General features: G+C 40.2%; 1 protein-coding gene across 14 annotated transcripts in view; it reads left to right on the top strand.

Moving 5' to 3' along the window:
• LOC138740513 (casein kinase I) overlaps window positions 1-19,605 on the top strand; it is a 488,373-nt gene that overhangs the window by 96,875 nt on the left and 371,893 nt on the right. For all 14 annotated transcript variants that reach the window (XM_069893289.1, XM_069893305.1, XM_069893299.1 and 11 more), the window contains exon 4: window positions 5,978-6,047. In XM_069893289.1, the coding sequence (XP_069749390.1) occupies window positions 5,978-6,047 (70 nt within the window). The remainder of the gene's footprint in view (window positions 1-5,977; window positions 6,048-19,605) is intronic.

Genomic DNA, 19,605 nt, shown 5'->3' with positions numbered 1-19,605 from the left:
AACAAATATTTTGTGTCAGTATTCACGGTGGAAGACATGTCCGGCATGCCCAAGTGTGAAGTTAAGGATGCGAATGTTGGGGAGGGCCTTGATAAAATAGTTGTTACAAAGGAAGTAGTGATGGAGAAACTAATGGGACTAAAGCCAGACAAATCACCTGGTCCTGATGATATACATCCAAGGGTTCTGAAGGAAATGGCAGAAGATATAGTTGATCCATTGGTGGTCATATTCCAAAATTCCTTGTATTCTGGGCAGGTCCTGGCAGACTGGAAGACAGCAAATGTCACGCCACTTTTTAAGAAGGGATGTAGGCAGAAGACTGGAAATTATCAGCCAATTAGCTTGACGTCTGTGGTTGGAAAAATGCTTGAAGCCATCATTAAATATGAAATAGTGAAACTTTTGGAACGTAAGGGTTCAATCAGGCAGACGCAGCATGGTTTTAGAAAGGGAAGATCTTGTTTGACAAACTTGTTAGGATTCTTTGAGGATATAATGGGTGCGGTGGATAGAGGGGAACAGGTTTATGTTGTATATTTGGATTTCCAGAAAGTGTTTGATAAGGTGCCGCACAAGAGACTTATCAGTAAGTTACAGGTAAGTGGAGTCCAGGGAAATATATTGGCCTGGATTGAAAATTGGTTGTCTGACAGGAGGCAGAGAGTTGGGGTAAATGGGAGTTTTTCAGGTTGGCAGAGAGTGGTAAGTGGGGTGCCGCAGGGGTCAGTGTTAGGCCCACAACTGTTCATCATTTACATTGATGACTTGGAGGAGGAGACAAAATGTGGTGTAGCCAAGTTTGTGGATGACACTAAATTGAATGGAAGAGCAAATTGTAATGAGGATGTGGAGAGTCTGCAGAGGGATATAGTTAAGCTGGATGAGTGGGCAAAGGTCTGGCAGATGGAGTACAATGTTAGTAAGTGTGAGGTTATCCACTTTGGCAAGAAAAATAAAAGAGCTGAATATTATTTAAAGGGTGAAAAACTACAGCATGCTGTTGTGCAGAGGGACTTGGGAGTGCTTATGCATGAATCGCAAAAAGTTAGGTTGCAGGTGCAGCAGGTTATTAAGAAGGCAAATGGAATGTTGGCCTTCATCGCTAGAGGAATTCAATTCAGAAGTAGGGAGGTAATGTTGCAACTGTATAAGGTACTGGTGAGACCGCACCTGGAGTACTGTGTCCAGTTCTGGTCTCCATATTTGAGGAAGGATATACTGACTTTGGAGACGGACCAGAGGAGGTTTACTAGGTTGATCCCTGGGATGAAGGGGTTAACTTATGATGAAAGATTAAATCATCTAGGATTGTATTCGCTCGAGTTCAGAAGAATGAGAGGAGATCTTATAGAAACATATGGCATTATGAAGGGTATGGATAGGATAGATGTAGGAAGGTTTTTTGAGCTGGCCGGGGAAACTAAAACGAGAGGACACAGTCTCAAGATTCGGGGGAGTAGATTTAGGACAGAGATGAGGAAAAATAGTTTTTTCCAGAGAGTAGTGAATGTTTGGAATTCTCTAACCAGGGAAGTGGTTGAGGCTGCATCATTAAACATATTTAAAATTTGGCTAGATAAATTTTTACATGATAGAGGAATTAGGGGATATGGGGAGAAGGCAAGTAGGTGGAGTTAGGTTATAAATTAGATCAGCCATGATTATATTGAATGGCGGAGCAGGCTCGATGGGCCATTTTTGGCCTACTCCTGTTCCTACTTCCTATGTTCCTATACAATACATTAAACCCATTAAACAATGTCATCACACAATGAAAATAAACAAGAAAACTGTGTCATCTACTTTTACACACTGGGTCAGTTCATTTCGTTTTCTTCTCATTCTGTCATTTTAGGTGGTGGAGGTCCGCGGTAGGACCTCTCTGATGTGTTCCATCTACGGTTCCCAAATTTGTTCGAATACTGTGATGTAATTTCTTAGATTATATGTTATTTTTTTCCAATGGAATATTATTAATTTCTATGTACCATTGCTGTATTCTCAGGCTATCTTCTGATTTCCAGGTTGACATTATACTAAGGCTAAGGCTATCATAATAAATCTTTTTTGTGCTTCATCCAAATCAAGGCCAAGTTCTTTACTTCTTATATTACTTAGAAGAAAGATCTCTGGATTTTTTGGTATGTTATTTTTTGTGATTTTATTTAATACCTGATTTAGATCTTCCCAAAACTTTTCCACTTTCTCACATGCCCAAATTGCATGTACTGTTGTTCCCGTTTCCTCCTTACAGCGAAAACATCTATCTGATACTGTTGGGTCCCATTTCTTTAACTTTTGGGGCGTGGTGTATAGCCTGTGTAACCAATTATATTGTATCATGCGTAACCTCGTGTTTATTGTATTTCTTATAGTTCCGGAGTATAGCTTTTCCCATGTTTCATTCTTTATCTTTAGATCTTGTTCCCACTTTTGTTTGGGTTTACAGCTTATTTCATCGTTCTCTTTCTCTTGCAGTTTGATGTACATGTTTGTTATAAATCTTTTAATTATCATTGTGTCTGTAATCACATATTCAAAACTGCTTCTTTCTGGTAACCTCAGCCTGCTTCCCAATTTGTCCTTCAAGTAAGTTTTCAGTTGGTGATATGCAAACATTGTACAGTGAGTTATACCATATTTGTACTTCATTTGTTCAAAAGATAGTAATTTATTTCCCGAAAAACAATTTTCTATTCTTTTGATCCCTTTTCTCTCCCATTCCCTAAAGGAAAGGTTATATATTGTGAAAGGGATTAGTTGATTTTGCGTCAATATTAATTTTGGTAGTTGATAATTTGTTTTTTTTCCTTTCTACGTGAATCTTCTTCCAAATATTGAGCAGATGGTGCAGTACTGGTGAATTCCTATGTGGCATCAGCTTTTCATCCCACTTATTGTCAGAAATACAGACAGGAGATTCTGTGAGCCAGATAGGTATGCCCGCATGGTGTGCTGCCTCCCTGCTGCAAGGGTGCGGGATATCTCAAATCGGGTCCAGGGTATTCTAAAAGGGGAAGGCGTACATGTGGGTACCAATGACATAGATAAAAAGAAGGAGGAAGTACTGAAAAAGGATTACAGAGAGCTAGGACAGAAACTAAGAAATAGGACAGCCAGGGTGGTGATCTCTGGTTTGCTACCTGTGCCAAGTACAACTGAGGACAAAAATGGAACGTTAAGAAAAATGAATGTGTGGCTGAGGGGCTGGTGTAAAGGACAGGGTTTTGGCTTCTTGGATCATTGGGATCTCTTTTGGGGAAGGCGTGACCTCTACAAGAAGGATGGGTTACACCTAAACCCAAAAGGGGTCAATATATTGGCAGGTAGGTTTGGTACAGCCGTCGGGTGCGGTTTAAACTAATTTGGCAGGGCGGTGGGAACCTGTATGATAGGGCAAAGGACAGAAAAGATAAAAAAGGAAAAGTTAGGTTAGGCAGTGAAAGTAAAAAATCAGAAAGAGGTGAAAAAAGCAAATCTGAAGGCTTTGTATCTTAATGCAAGAAGCATTCGGAACAAGGTAGATGAATTAGGTGTGGAAATTGAGATAAACAAATATGATTTGATTGGGATTACAGAAACATGGCTGCAGGGTGGGCAAGCCTGGGAACTTAACATCCCAGGGTATATGATATTTAGGAGGGATCGGCAAGAATGAAAAGGGGGTGGAGTAGTATTGATGGTGAGAGAAGGGACTGACACGATTGACAGAAAGGATATCAACTCGGAAGATGCGGAATCTATATGGGTAGAACTGAGGAATAGCAAGGGGCGGAAAATGTTAGTGGGGGTGGTATATAGGCCTCCAAATAGTAGTGTAGAGGTGAGGGAAGGCATTAAAAGAGAAATGAGAAAAGCGTGCAATAAGGGAACAGCTGTCATCATGGGAGACTTTAATTTGCATATAGATTGGACTAGCCAAATTAGTAAAAATACTGAGGAGGAGGAATTCCTTGAATGTTTGCGGGACGGTTATCTAGACCAATATGTCGAGGAACCAACTCGGGAGCAGGCCATTTTAGATTGGGTATTATGCAATGATAAGGGGGCTAATCAACAATCTTGTTGTACGAGGCCCTTTGGGTTAGAATGGTAATAGATTAAGAGATGGGGAAGTGCAGAGAGACCTAGGGGTACTTGTACACCAGCCTCTGAAGGCGAGCATGCAGGTACAGCAGGTGGTTAAAAAGGCAAATGGTATGTTGGCCTTCATATCAAGAGGATTTGAGTATAGGAACAAGGATACCTTACTGCAGCTGTATAGGGCCTTGGTGAGACCCCACCTGGAGTATTGTGTGCAGTTTTGGTCACCTTATTTAAGGAAGGATGTTCTTGCAATGGAGGGAATGCAGAGGCGATTCACCAGGCTGATACCTGGAATGGCAGGAATGACTTATGAGGAAAGATTGCGCAAATTGGGATTGTACTCGCTGGAGTTTAGAAGATTGAGAGGGGATCTCATAGAGACCTATAAAATTCTGGCAGGACTGGACAGAATGGATGCAGATGGGATGTTTCCAATGATGGGAAAATCCAGAACCCGGGGCCATGGTTTGAGGATAATAGGCAAACCATTTAGGACCGAGATGAGGAGGAATTTCTTGACCCAGAGGGTGGTGAATCTGTGGAATTCATTGCCACAGAGGGCAGTAGAGGCAGGTTCATTAAATATATTTAAGAGGGAATTAGATCTATTTCTTCAGTATAAGGGTATTAAAGGTTACGGAGAGAAGGCGGGGACGGGGTACTGAACTTTAAGATCAGCCATGATCTCGTTGAATGGCGGAGCAGGCTCGAAGGGTCGAATGACCTACTCCTTCTCCTATCTTCTATGTTTCTATGTTTCTATAAAGTGTATGTTCAGGTACCACCTTCCTTATTTTATCTAGCTCTAATCTGGTCCAATCTGGTTTTTCCCTTGTTTGATAAAAATCTGATATGTATCTTAATTGTGCTGCTCTATAATAATTCTTAAAGTTTGGTAGCTGTCAGCCCCCTTGTTTGTACCATTCTATTAATTTATCTAGTGCTATCCTCTGTTTCCCCCTTTCCATAAATATTTCCTTTAGCTCCTTGAAGAATTTCTCTGTTAAGGAAATTGGTAACGATTGAAATAGGTATTGTATCCTTGGGAAGATATTAATTTTAATGCAATTTACCCTTTCTATCAGTGTTAGTGGTAAATCTTTCCAATGTTCTAAGTCATAATTTCTTCATTAATGGCTGCTAATTTAATTTGTATAGATGGCCAAGATTATTATCTAGTTGAATACCTAGGTATCGGATTGCTTGTGTTTGCTATTTAAATGGTGATTCTTTCTTAAACTTTGTGTAATCTGCATCATTCATTGGTATCGCTTCACTTTTTTTTGCGTTGATCTTGTACCCCGATATTTCTCCATATTCCTTCAATTTCTTATGTAATTCTTTTATTGATAATTCTGGTTCTGTTAAGTATACTATGACGTCATCTGCAAATAGACTGATTTTATATTCCTTCTGTTTTACTTTTATCCCTCTTATTTTATTTTCTGTTCTTATCGGTTCTGCCAAGGGTTCGATAGCTAACGCGAACAGTGAGGGAGGGCTTCAACTACTTCAATGCATACTATTCTTATTGCATTTAATCTCTTTAAAAGTAGTGACCAACAATATGTTAGAAATAGCTCATGGAATATTATTTAGTCTGTTGCAGCCAGCCTTTTACTCTAATGTAGTACCAGGGATGTGCTTTAAAATTGAAAACAGGAAAGATGAACAAAAATGAAGTACAGATGTTTCCACTTTGAACACGACTGTGTTTAACCTCACTTGTATGTCTTTAACAGTAAAACGTTCCAACATAACTTTATAATTCATTGCACTTTCTACTGTGAAAACTTCTCAATTTCATTGATGTACAAATGCTAATATTCCCCAAGGTTTACTGTAATGTTTTTCTATGTTTAAATTAGCATGTCTGTTTTGTATTTAGGAACCAATGAAGTCAAGAGCGCCACAACTTCACTTGGAATATAGATTCTACAAACAGCTGGGATCTGGAGGTAAAGTTGTGTTCTGGTTTAGATAAAGATTATTCTAATTCCAACTCTCTAATTTTGCTTTGATAATGATTTTGAAGAATTTTTGGTGATTTTTTTTTGGAAAATATTATGCTGTTTGTGGTATTCTGAGTTGGGTTTGAAGTGCAAGTGCTTCAATGATGCTTTGTAAACCTCTGCATTTTTTTTGTGTGTCCTGTAACAGATTAAATGTACTCCTGGTTTAAAGAAATAGTTTAAAAAAAAAATAGGTAATACAACAATTCTTTATGTCTGGCGTGTTGTGCGAATATAATTTGTTTTTGAGTGGAATTGATGCAATTATAAGATCAAACATTTGTTTTGTGAGTAATTAAACCTCAGAGGAAATATTCTTTTGAGAGCTTGCGTGTAATGCAGTTGTCACTTGGCATTGGAAAAGAATACTCTGATTTGATCTTCAGTGGCAACTTTCTTTTCTTGCCTTGCCTGTCCAAAACAGATTCAGAAGTAGCAGCAGTTGAGTTATTTTTCCTCAAGGAAGTCTTGATAAGAGGGGATAGAAGGATCAGGTGGATACTTTCCATTTTGATTTCCAGAAGATGTAGTACAACAATAGGTTGCACAAAATGTGAAGTCACAGGAGTTCACTGTATGGAATATCACCTAGTCTTAAGATAACAGGCAGGAATCAACGTTGTTCAGTAACCTGTCACCAAAAGGGCATTGATATCAGTACTGGGATAGCAAATGCTTGCAATTTGCATGAATATTTTGGAGGAACGAACCAAATGTATGATCGCTAATTTTTGCGATAACTCTGGAGGAGGTGGGAAGGGAAGTTGCAACGTGGATATACAGGGTTGAGAGAAAGATGGTGGCAGATGAAATTAATGTCCAAAAGGTCGACAAATGATGAAAGTGTTTAATTTTTGAAGAAGGAAGAGTTTAAAAGCACTCCAAGAAGCAACAGAAGGAGAAACGTGCAGTTTAAGGAAAAAAACTTGCAGTTAAGAAATAACTTGCAACTAGTCCATTGGTTCTCAACCCTTTTCTTTCCATTCACAGACCACTTTAAGTAATCCCTGTGCCATTGGTGCTCTGTGATTAGTAAGGGATTGCTTAAGGTGGGACGTGAGTGGGAAGGGAAGGTTGAGAACCTCTGCTCTCAATTGAGACCCAATTGTTATGGAAATATTTTGCTTGAGAAAAATTGTCATTGGCCCATTTCTTTTGGAGTTCTGAAACCGTGCACATAACAAGTACGATTAAAACAGTGGTTTTCAAACTTTTTCTTTCCACCCACATACCACCTTAAGCAATCCCTTATAGAGCACTGTTGGCGTAGGGAATACTTAAAGTGGTATGTGAGTGGAAAGAAAAAATGTGAAATGAAAGAACCACTGGGCAAGTCACTTGTCCAAAGGTAATGAAGAAGATCAATTAAATCAGAGTATGTAACATGATTAAACTTGAACAGCAGGACAGCAGGAAAGAGACAGGCTTTTTTAATACATATTTTGATTGTCATGCGAAATCAATTGTGATTTTTAAATTTTTATTTTAAATATCAACACATTTCTTTTAAGTTTAATAATAAGTGGTAGATGCAGAAAATGAACTGAATAAAGTAAGTGACTGAAAATGTTTCTGACTGGTTCATAAGTCAGTGCATTGAAATAAGGGATAGATGGAAATATTTCCAGATTATTTCAAGGCCATACTGTGCTGCATATTATCTACAATTAACTTGGATCCATTTTATTCGGAAGATTAACAATTTCTTTTATTTATTGAAAATGGAGTGCAGTAGGGTGATCAGTTCAGTAAAAGCAAGTAAGCTTTATCTTTTCAGGTGATGTTCCATTCTGCGTCCACGTTGGTAGCAGTGTTTTCAATTGTCTACAAATATAGACAGAGGGAAGCTAGGTTTGATCCCTGTGACAACTACTGACAGCAAAGAAATATCCAACCTGCAGACGGTGGTATCTTGAGCAGATAAAGGATTGATGGGGGAACTCAGCAGGTCAGACAACATCCATGGTAGAAATGGGCAGTCAATGTTTCGTGTCTGGACCATTCATGAAGAAAGCACATGCAGTTCTTTGTCCAGGAACTGCTGCATTAATCAAAAGGTACATAGAACAACAAAAAAACACATGTAAATGGAAATTTCAGAGTTGAACCAAGTTTCTGAAAACACTACAGTAATTACAAAAAACAATGAGGAAATGTACAGGAGGGAAATAGATCAGCAATTTGAGTGGTGTCGCAACAAAAACGGAAAGAAGACTTGCTAGCGGCTATACATTGTAAGGAGTTTGAGGAGATTCTGTATATCACCAAAGCCTCTTGAAAACTTTTACAGGTGTACCTTGGAGAACATTCTGGCTGGTTGCATCACTGTCTGGAACAGAGGTGCGAGCACTCAGGAAGAGAAAAAACTCCAGGGGGTTGTTAACTTGCCCTGTGACATCACTGGTACCAGTCTTCACTCCATCGGGGACATCTTCAAGAGGCCGTGTCTTAAGAAAGCAGCCTCTACTCAAGGACCTCCACCACCCAGGCCATGCCCTCTTCACTCTGCTATCATCGGGAAAAAGGTACAGGAGCCTGAAGACGAGTGCTCAGCGGCACAAGGACAGCTTCTTCCCCGCTGCCATCAGATTCCTGAATAATCAATGAACCAAAAACACTGCCTTACTTTGTCTTTTGCTTGTTCTTGCACTATTTTTATTTATTTTGTAATGTGGTTTTTATAAACAATGATGCTGCTACAAAACAAACAGTTTTGTGATATGTTCATGACAAAAAATTTTGATTCTCAATACAAAGAACCATAGAACTGTAGAACAAAACAGGCCCTTCGGCTCATCAGGTCAATGCCAAGCTATTTTGTCCCTTTGACCTACACCTTCATATTCCTTCATTCCCCTCCCATCCATGTACATGTCCGAATTTCTCTTTAATGTTGTAATCAATGTGCATCCACCACTTTCCACTGGCTGCTTTGAGTGAAGAAGTTCCCCCAAGTTCCCCTTTCAAGTATTTCGCATTTCACTCTTAACCCATGCATCCGTGGAAAAAAGACAACTTGCATTTATTCTGTCTGTTCCCCTAATCATTTTGTGACCTCAATCAAGTCTCCCCTCATCCTCCACCATTCCTAGAAATAAAGTCTGAATCTATTCAACCTTTTCTAAAAATTCTAGCTCCTCAAGTCCTGGCCACATCCTTGTAAATTTTCTATGCACTCTTTCAATCTTATTGATGTGCGTCCTGTATTTAGGTGTTCAGTACGACAAAAAAGATCTTGGGGGAAAAAACCCAAATACTTAAGAATCAAATAAGAAATTACAGTATATCTCTCCCCCCCCCCACCCCACCTCAAGTTATATTACTGAATGAGTTCGGTTGCTGCCTGCGTGAGTTACAGGTGTGATTTCAATATCATTAGGGCGCTTGCCTCTCGCGCAGGCGCCAACTGAATTTCAATACGCGAACCCACCACTCATGCACCAACTGAAGGCTAGCGCATGTGCACAGGGATCAGGATGACCGCACCTAGCCTGTGGACCCCAGTGTGCTAATTAAGAAGGTAAATACAGAATTCTGACATGCCTATTCCGAGATACGACTGATCCTTTGGTCCGAATTACAGACGTAAATCAGGGAGTACCTGAATTTGTAAAATTCCAAATCAGGTGGGTGGCTTTACTATTGAATACATGGGGCTTATCTTAGTGAGAGGTTTAATCTCTAGCACAAGAGTGGGACAATGTAATGTAAGCCTTCTCGTAAACTTGCTGCACAACTTGTTGAGCTTCTCTAGCACTTTTATCTATTGTAATCTGGGGATAGTGATGTCAAGCAAGGTGGCACTATTCATTTGAGTCTTCCGCAGTGAATCTGAAGTTTATGATGGCTCATCACATCAGATGCATAAAGGACAAATAAGCCTAATCCTGATTACCAAATGAACATTGAATAGGGGGCATCAATCTTCACACAGTGGGATGGATAGTTGGATGAATGGCCAGCAGTCCATGTGAATTTGTCCGCATCAGCTTACTTGATCACTGCCTAGTCCTTGTGTAGGAAAGTACACGTTTTCATTAATGTGGTCAGATTTGGAGAGGCCAGAAAGTTTTGATCGGTATTCTTAGGATTTGAAAAAATGAGGGGTACTGTTATTTTGAATTAAGATATTAAGCAGACTTGACAGTAAAGATGTTGAGATGCTTTCACTTATAGGAAGTCACAAGCAAGAAGACAAGGCACAAAATAAGGGTGCAGTTATTTAAAACTGAGTTGTGTGAAAATGTCCTCTCAGATGGTTGTGAATCTTTGAAACTCCCTGTTCCCGAGTATGGGTGAAGGTCAGATTATTAGATATATTTAAGGTGGAGATAAACGTTTGTAGGATAAAGGAATTGGGAGGTGATGGGGGACAAGTGGAGGATTGGAGAACGGGATAGTTCAGCCAAGTCATGTAGGGCAGGCATGACTTTTTCCTGCTTCTGTTTTCCTGGTATTTGTTTCCTATCAGAAAAGTCCTGCTTTTTTTGTTCACGTTACTGATTCCTCAGCAATCAATTATTTCTGCGGAGTCCTTGCATACACAATGAAAGTGGCAAATGTTCACTGGGTCTCCATTGACGCTGTTCATATTGCGTAAATAGGGCTCAAAGAATTTCTTGAGGATGCCTACCATCCATCACACAGTATCTGTGATGTCCAGAAGTACAGGAGCATTAAAATGAGGGCTGCCAGGCAGGGAAATAGCTTCTTCCCACAGCCTGTAAGATTGATTCAAGGTATCCAACAACCTTGGGCTTCTTATTGAGTAGATTATTGCAGAATATTTGTACACATTTATTTTATCATTTTCATGTATCTCCATGATTATTATGTGCCGTGAAAAGTTTGTGTTTGCGTGCGCCCTGTGATTCGGAGAAACCCTGTTTCGTCTGGTTGTATATTTTATAGTCAGACAATAATGAACTTGAGCTGTTCTTGGAATGATTTACGGTGAGCCATGATTTTCGTCCTGACCCCAGTTGGTTGCCAGAATGGAGGCCTCCAATGGTGGGCAATCTGACCTAATTCAGTGGATCAACGTGCTGAGCATGTGCTCCGAAATGGATTATGATGCTTCATCCATGACAGATTGCATTTGGTCAGTTACTATTCCTGGATATGCTCTCCTTCAAATTGGAGAATAATTAAGCAGGATTCAAATCTGCATTATCCTTTGCCTTCAATCTCCTCTGTCACAAGCTGATTGGGTTTTTTTTAAATAAAGAGACCTTGGAACATGTTGGCCTTCTGCATTTGTTATTATTTATTTTCTGGCATCCTAATAGCTGATGCTCTTCAGAAATGACTCCATTGTTTTATAACACTCAGCAAATCCCTCTCCCAATTTTCTCCTTTCTTGAAGTTGGCGATGTATAATGAGAAATTGTACAATTGTGCCAACAGCCTCATTGAGGGTGAAAATTCTTTTTATGACCCTTGGCACTGACAGTGGTAAATGAACCTCATTCAGTTCAATATGTCCACTTTGAAACAATCAAAAATTTAAAATAAAGTTCAATCAGAATTTATCGTAGAATTAAATATGTACTCAGGTTTTGTAGTGTTATTTGTCTAGACAGTTAAATATTTATTATTTTGAACAAGCAAAATCTCCATCAAAGAACGATAGAACATTACAGCTGAACTATTTATTTTGCCTCGTCCCACTGACCTGAACTCGATCCATAGGCCTCTGTACCTCTCCCATCCATCCACCTGGCCAAATTCTTCTTAAATGTTAAAACTCAGTCTACATTCACCACTTCACCTGGCAGCTCGATCCGCGCTCCCACCACTCTCTGTGTGAAGGAGTTCTCCCTAAACTTTTCCCATTTCACCCTCCGGTTTCTATTTCACTTGTCCTCAGTGGGAAAAAGCCTATTTATATTTATTCTGTCTATCCTCCTCCTCATTTTAAATACCTCCATCTAATCTCCCCTCATTCTTCTAAACTCCAGGGAATAATGTCCTAACCTTTCACTGTAACTTAGTTCTTGAATTCCAGGCAGCATCCTAATAAATCTTCATGCACTCTTTTTATCTTACTGATATCTTTCCTGCAGTTAGATGACCAAAACTGTACACAATACTTCAAATCTGGCCTCACCAATGTCTTATACAACTTTAGCATAATGCTCCATCTCCTATACTCAATATTTTGATTTATGAATGCCAATATGCCAAAAGCTTTCTTTACAACCCTGTGATGCCACTTTCAGGGAATTATGTATCTGTATTACCAGATCCCTTTGTTCCTCCGCACTCCATAGTGCCCTAGAATTTACCGTGTACGTCCTTTCTCGGTTTGTCCTTCTAAAATGTTACACCTCACGCTTGTCTGCATTAAATTTTATCCGCCATTTTTCCAGCTGGCCCGGATCCCTCTAAGTTTTAAAAACCTTCCTCACTGTTTACAACGCCTCCAATCTTAGTGTCATCTGCAAACTTGCTGATCGAATTTATCACATTATCATTCAGATCATTGACATAGATGATAAGCAATAATGGTTCCAGCACTGATCCCTGAGGCAAACCACAAGTCTCGGGCCTCCAATCTGAGAAACTATCATCCACCACTACTCTCTGGCTTCTTCCAACCAACCATTGTCAAATCCAGTTCACTACTTCACCATTAATACCTAGCATTTGAACCTTCCTGACTACCCTCCCATGTAGGACATTGTCAAAGGCCTGTCCATGCAGACAGCATCTACAGCCTTTCCTTCATCAGCTTTCCTGGTAACCTCCTTGAAAAGCTCTGTCAGCTTGGTTAAACATGACCTACCATCATATACATGAACAGCACTATTTTGTTTTTTTCATGATCAGGACTGTCCCAATTTATTAGGGTACTGGTTTCTCTTCAGATCACATTTGAGAATCTCCACCGTGAAGATTATATGTTCTTTCTACACTTTGGTTATGCTGTGACTCTTGGAAAGATTACACCATCTGGGAGAGATGACACCATTGGGATGGATTGTACGATCCTGGATCGAAACACTATCCTTCACCAAAGTCTTTGTCATCTTAAGTGGCATATGACTTGTAAATAGGCATGTGGTAGGCATGGGGGAAAAAAATCCATAACTGAAGTCACAATTCCTATCAATTTTACTTGCAAATAGAATGAATATTTCACAGATAGAATGAATAAACTTTCATCGTATAGAAATAACAACACCATCATACAACCCACCTGGCCCAAGAGGCCCACAGTGAGAGTGGAGCAACACTCTCCTCTTCACTACAGTCCCTCATAACTTCTGATACCTTTCTATTCCTTTTCCATTGAAATATTTTCCTTGAATTTATGGTACTCTTCTTGACCTGTACAACCTCAGGATGCTCCAAAGCATTTTACATCCAATTTGCATTTTTATTATCTCCACCATGTCCAATTATTGTCTGTGGTATTCTGAAATGATTGCAGGATTTTTATCATGATTAATTTGGGAACGTGCATTATGACCTTTTAGATTGTGGTCACATTTTTTCCTCATTACTTTTAACGAACATATATTTCACTTGGCTGGAATTTGTAATCTAGTGTTTAAAGTGTATGCTGGTCATTTCTTTTTAAATGTTGTGAAGGAGGTAAGATTGCAGGAGTCCCAGAGTTTGGTATTGGGCAGCTTCAGTGGTTAGTTTCTCAGGCCTGGATTGATGATCATAATTGAACACAAAACTGAAAAGTCTTGTACAAATTTAATTGACGTAAAGCCTTCTGCCTTTATCGGATCTTGCTGCCTGCAAATCGATTGTCACACTCATGGTTGATTTGACTTTCATCTGAAATAGCTGAGCCAGTAAACTTCAATCACCCAAGCATAGTATAGTTAAAATATTATTCCACTTTGCAGTTTGAAAATTTTGAATGCAAGAAGTGGAAGAACAAAGACACATCATTTATTTAAGGGGCAGGTAGATTAGTCTTCTAAATGGCATCATGGGCGAGCTGTATGTAAAATACAAAGTCTGAATTGTTTTTAGATCTGTAGTGTTATGTGATGGGTAGGACATAATTTGCTCTCTCATCTGCAGCTGATCAAGTTTGGATTAAGGCTTGAACATTGTTCAGAAATTGCAGGGTGGTTCCAAATGAAGCTGGAGCAGCAACAATGATCACTTTTTTTTAAACCTCGATATCAGAGACTTGCTGGGCCTCTTTGGGTGTGCGTTCTCTTGCATTGGCAATTTGCAGATGGAAAACCCTTCAATGGATCCACCATTTGTGAAATGGTGGTTACATTTACATATTACAAACAATTGTTCTAGCAGTGTTTTTCATCACGAGTGACCGGTTTTCATGGATAGAATTTCTCAAGGATAAATGTTCCGTCAGAAGCAATTGCATCTCTTCCCACAAGCAGCAAATAGCAAGTCGTTAATTCTTAAGCTACTTATGGTCTTAAATTTTGTGAGTGGTTTAAATAATATCTTTATTTCATTCCTCTGTAACTCTGCAATCATTTCCAACCCCTTTATCCTCTGATCTCCAGTCTATTGCATAATCCTAATTTTAATACTTCTTCTTGGTGCAAGCGGTTAGTTTCAAAAGCATGGCTGTCCATCATCCTGGTTTAGCGCTGCTGAGGAGGTTTGTGTGATTTTATTTTATCCATTTCACTGAATATGAGTGGTGGCTCCTTTCTTAGATTGCAGATTTTGACATGGACACATTCAGACAAATAAAGATCGCCCAATTGGTGTGAAGAAGAATGATCACTCTGAATGAAATTCAGTAAAGTAGCAGCAATTTTATGATTACACGTGCAGTTGTCCAAAATGGCTGGAAAAGAATGCAGTCTATTCAATTCCCCATGAGTCTGAAAATGAGGGGGCTACATCAGAAGGAAACATTCAGGTGGTTGAGACGATGTTCTTTGGTATTTCGAAGAAAAGAAGAGCTCACCTCGTCGAAGATGGTGAAGGAGTTTGATGGTGAAGGTGAAGATGATGTTTCTCCTTGTCGGTTAATCCAGAACGAGGTACCATGGTGCAAATCAGTCATGGCCCAACTGAATGACAAGGAAGGGCTACATGTTTCTTTTCAGAAAATAGTTAGCAGATTGCTCAAAATGTAATTTGACCTTGACCAACACGTGGCATTTCCGAGCAATCTCTCAAAACCAGCATTGAAGTAGAGTTTGGGCGAGAGCCTCTTGAAATCGATCCGTCGTGGCTTTTCTTCCACTGTAACTGTACCCTTCACAGAACATTGTGCCAGTGAACAGTGATGATCCAGTTGCCCATTTCAGGTGGATAGGTGAGGAATTTCTGATCACATCGGTTTATGCGTCTCTCCATCCCAGAGAGCTGTGGAATAGGCCTTGAACATATTCCATGCTGGGGAATGTCTTTTGATCAAAGGGGAATCCAGGATAATGAAAACCAGCTAGAAAATGGCAGCAGTACCAGGTTGAAATAGCCATGCTCTGACTTGGTGGAAGAGCAGTCTTGAAATGCCTCCTGACCGACTTTCCTGTTCTTACTAAGCCGCACATGGGATAAATTGTCAGGGTATCCAAGGTTTTGGGGAGATGGCAGGTGAGTGGGGTTAAGTGAGATAATAGATCAGCTCATGATGAAATGGTGCAGCGGGCTGAATGGCCCACTTCTGCACCTAGATCTTATGGTCTTATAAAAATATGTATCTGGCAAGTTGGAGGTAATTGTACAGCATCATGAAGGATAATGCAGTTACATTGGTAGAAATGCCACGACAGATGGATTTCAAGATGGCCTCGCCCAAACTCGATGCAAGAGATACTACAATGTGATTTTGAGAGATTGTTCAGAAATACCAGACGTTGGCCAAGGCCAAATTGTTTTTTTAAACTACCTTAAGTTTTCTCTGCCATTCATTTGGTCCATGACTTATTTGTACTTCAATTGAACACACACGGGGAATGGTTCCATTGAATAGTCCCAAACAGGATGCAAGGTTGAGAATTGAACTGATGGGAGAACGTAGGTTTAATCTTTAGAATTTAACTTGGAACTTGGGGAAAAAAGTAATTGTGGTAACTGGATATAAGTCAACAGCTTCCAGAAACTTCCAGTTAGTATCAGTTAACATTAATAATCTGGAAGTGCTTGATGCAGGGGTATTTCCTGTGTGCAGGAAATCGAGCAAGTTCTTGTTACTTGGATGCATTTCAATGGTATATAAAATTGAACTGTGAACTGCACATCATTTATCTGATGTACAGAAGGGCTCCAGGTAAAGTTTTAAAAACTGTGTGTCTGAATTTGGAGTAGTGGTAAGACCATAGGAGCAGAAGTCGGCCATTTGGCGTGTCGAGTTTGTGCCACCATTCTATCATGAGCTGATTCATTCTCCCACTCAGGCCCACTCCCCTGCCTTCTCTCATAACTTTTGTTGCCCTGACAATTCAGATACTAATCAATCTCTCCCTTAAATACACCCAATGACCTGGCCTTCACAGCTCCCTGTGGTAGCAAGTTTCAGAGATTCACCACTCTCTGCAAAAGAGATTCCTCTGCCTCGCTGTTTTCAGTGGGCGCTCTTTAATCCTGAAGTTGTACCCTCATGTCCTCGACTCCCCTACCATGGGAAGCAAATTTGCCACGTCTACTCTCTCCAGGCTTTTCAACATACATATTGTTTCTATGAGGTCCCCATCATTTTTTTGAACGCCAAGGAGTACAATCCAAGAGCATTCAAATGTTCTTCACATGCTAATCCCTTTGTTTCAGAAATCATCTTTGTGACTCTTCTCTGAAACCTCTCCAATGCCAGAACATCCTTTCTTAAACCAGGAGCCCAAAATCTGCCACATGCTCAAAGTGATGCCTCACCAGTGCCTTTGAAAGCCTCAACCTCACATCTTGTATTTGATTCCTCTTTGCATTCACCTTCACCACTGACTCAACCTGGAGGTTAAACCTTTCGGTTGTCTTGCACAAGAGCTCCTAAGACCCTTAGTACCTCCGAGTTTTGAAACTTTTGTCCATCTCAATAGCTTGCCCTTTTATTCCTTCTATCAAAGTGCATGGCTGAACATTTGCTAACATTGTATTCCATTTGCCACTTTTTTGCCCATTCTCCTAATCTATTGCAGTCCCTCTGTTACTTCCTCCCTACCTGCCCCTCCACCTAACTTGCATCATCTGCAAACTTGGCTACAAAGCCACTTAATCCGAAATCCAAATCACATGCCTCGTAAAAGGAAGTGGCCCTCCAACACTGACCCCTGTGGAACACCACTGGTAACTAGTAGCCAACCAGAGGAAGATCCCTTTATTTCCACCCTGTTTCCTGCTGATGAGCCAATGCTCTACCCTGACTAGTATCTTTCCTGTAATTCCATGGGCTCTTGTCCTGTTCAGCAGGCTCATGTGTGGCACCTTGTCAAAAGTCTTCTTTTCCTAGCCTTATGGATTCCTCAAAAAATTGCAGTAGGTTTGTGATGAATCCATGCTGACTTTTTAAAAAAAAAAAAATCCCAGGGTTGTATATGATGCCATGCATGTACTTTGACAATAAATCTGAAATTGAATCTATCTTGTCATGCACCTCCAGGTACTTGATAACCTCATCCTTGGCAATCGACTCCAACAACTTCACAACAATGGATGTTGGTCTAACAGGTCTATAATTTCCCTTCTGCTGCCTCCCTCCCTTTTTAAATCGTGGAGTGATCTTTGCAATTTTTCAGTCCTTTGGAACCATGCCAGTATCTATTGAATCTTGAAAGATAATTATGAATGCCTCCACAATCTCTTGAGCTCCTTTCATAATCCATCTGGTCTAGGAGACTTTGCTCCCCTTAGATTTTTCAGCTTCCCGAGCACCTTCTCTCTGGGGATTGTGACTGCACTCACCTCCGTTCCTCGACACCCGTGAAACTCCAGTAACCTGCTAATGTCTTCCACAGTGAAGACTGATGCAAAATTCTCATTCAGTTACTCTGCCATCTCGTCTCCCGTTACAATTTCTCCACTGCCACTTTCTATCAATCCCATATCTCTTCTATACTCTTAACATAAAAAAAAGCTTTTAGTATCCTTTTTAATATTATTTGCTAGCTTTCTCTCAATTAATCTTTTCCTTTCTAACAACATTAAAAAGCATCCCAGCCCTCTATTTTTCCACTAATTTTACCTTCCTTCGATGTCATTTCATTTGCTTTGACTTCTCTTGTCAGCCGTACTTGTCTTTTTTTCCATTCAAGCATTTCTTAATTTTTAGAACATACCTGTCCAGGTCCTTCCTTATTTCTTGTGGAAACTCCAGCCATTGCTGTTCTGCCGTCCTATCTGCTGGTGCCCCTTTCCAATGAACGTTTGCCTCTATATTCTGTAGTCCCCTTTATTCCACTGGTCTACTGACATCTCCGATTTTTGTTTCTCTCTCGCAAACTGCAGAGCAAATTCTATCATATAATAATCACTGCCTCCTTGGTGTGACCTTACCTTCAGCTTTCATCAGCTTTGGTTCATTACACAATACTTCATCCAGAATTTCCATTTCCCTGGTCAGCTCAGCCACCGGTTGTTCAAAGAAGCCATCCTGAAGGCATTCAATAAATTCCTTTTCTTGGGATCCAGTAGCAGCCTGTTTTTCAGAATCAGAATTGTCATGAGCACATCACGAAATTTTGCGTTAGCATCACAGAGCAAACATTGATTTATTTTTTAAACATGGTTAATGTAAAAATAGTGAAACAAAAAGACAGTCAGGTGGTGCCTATGGTTCATTGTTTATTCAGGAGTATGATGGCAGAGGTGAAGAGTGCTAGTCTTCAGGCTCCTGTACATTTTTCCTGATGGTAGCAGAATGAAGAGGGCATAGGCCAGGTGGTGGGGATCCTTGAGGATAAAGGCTGCTTCCTTAATTGACTGCCTCTTGTATATGTCCTTGATGGAATGAAAACTGATGCCTGTAACGTTGCAGACCAAGTTAACAACTCTCAGGAGTTTATTCTTGTCCTGAGCTTTGGCACCTCCGTACTAGACTGTGATGCAACCAGCCAGAATCCTCTCCACTGTACACCTGTAGAAGTTTTCAAGCGGCTTCAGTGACATACCGAATTTCCTCAGGGGGTGCAGAGGCCCAAGGTTTGGAGCTTATTGACCAGCACTGAGGGAATAATGGGGTTGAAAGTTAAGCTGTAGCCTGCAGCCGGATGTATGAGTTGCTGTGGTCTCGGTGATCCAGAGCTGAGTGGAGAGCCAGCAATATTGCCTCTGCTGTGGAGTGGTTGTGCTGGGAGGTAAGTTGTAGTGGATCCAGTCCTTTAGTTAGGTATGTATTAATTCTGGCCATGAGCAACCTCACAAAGCATTTCCTTACAGTGGATGTGAGTGCTACTGGACAATAGTAATTGAGGCAGCTCACTCTACTCTTAGACACCAGGATGACTGATGCCCTTCTGAAGCGATGGGAATCTCCAACTTATTTTCCCATTCAACCTGGAATCAACCTAACCATAACCTTTACCTCCAGACTATTCTAACATTGCCCGATTCAAAC

The sequence above is a fragment of the Narcine bancroftii genome, chromosome 1 (genome assembly GCF_036971445.1).
Source record: "Narcine bancroftii isolate sNarBan1 chromosome 1, sNarBan1.hap1, whole genome shotgun sequence".
In the NCBI taxonomy this organism is placed as follows: domain Eukaryota; kingdom Metazoa; phylum Chordata; class Chondrichthyes; order Torpediniformes; family Narcinidae; genus Narcine; species Narcine bancroftii.
This window is presented reverse-complemented; position numbering and strand designations above follow the sequence as displayed.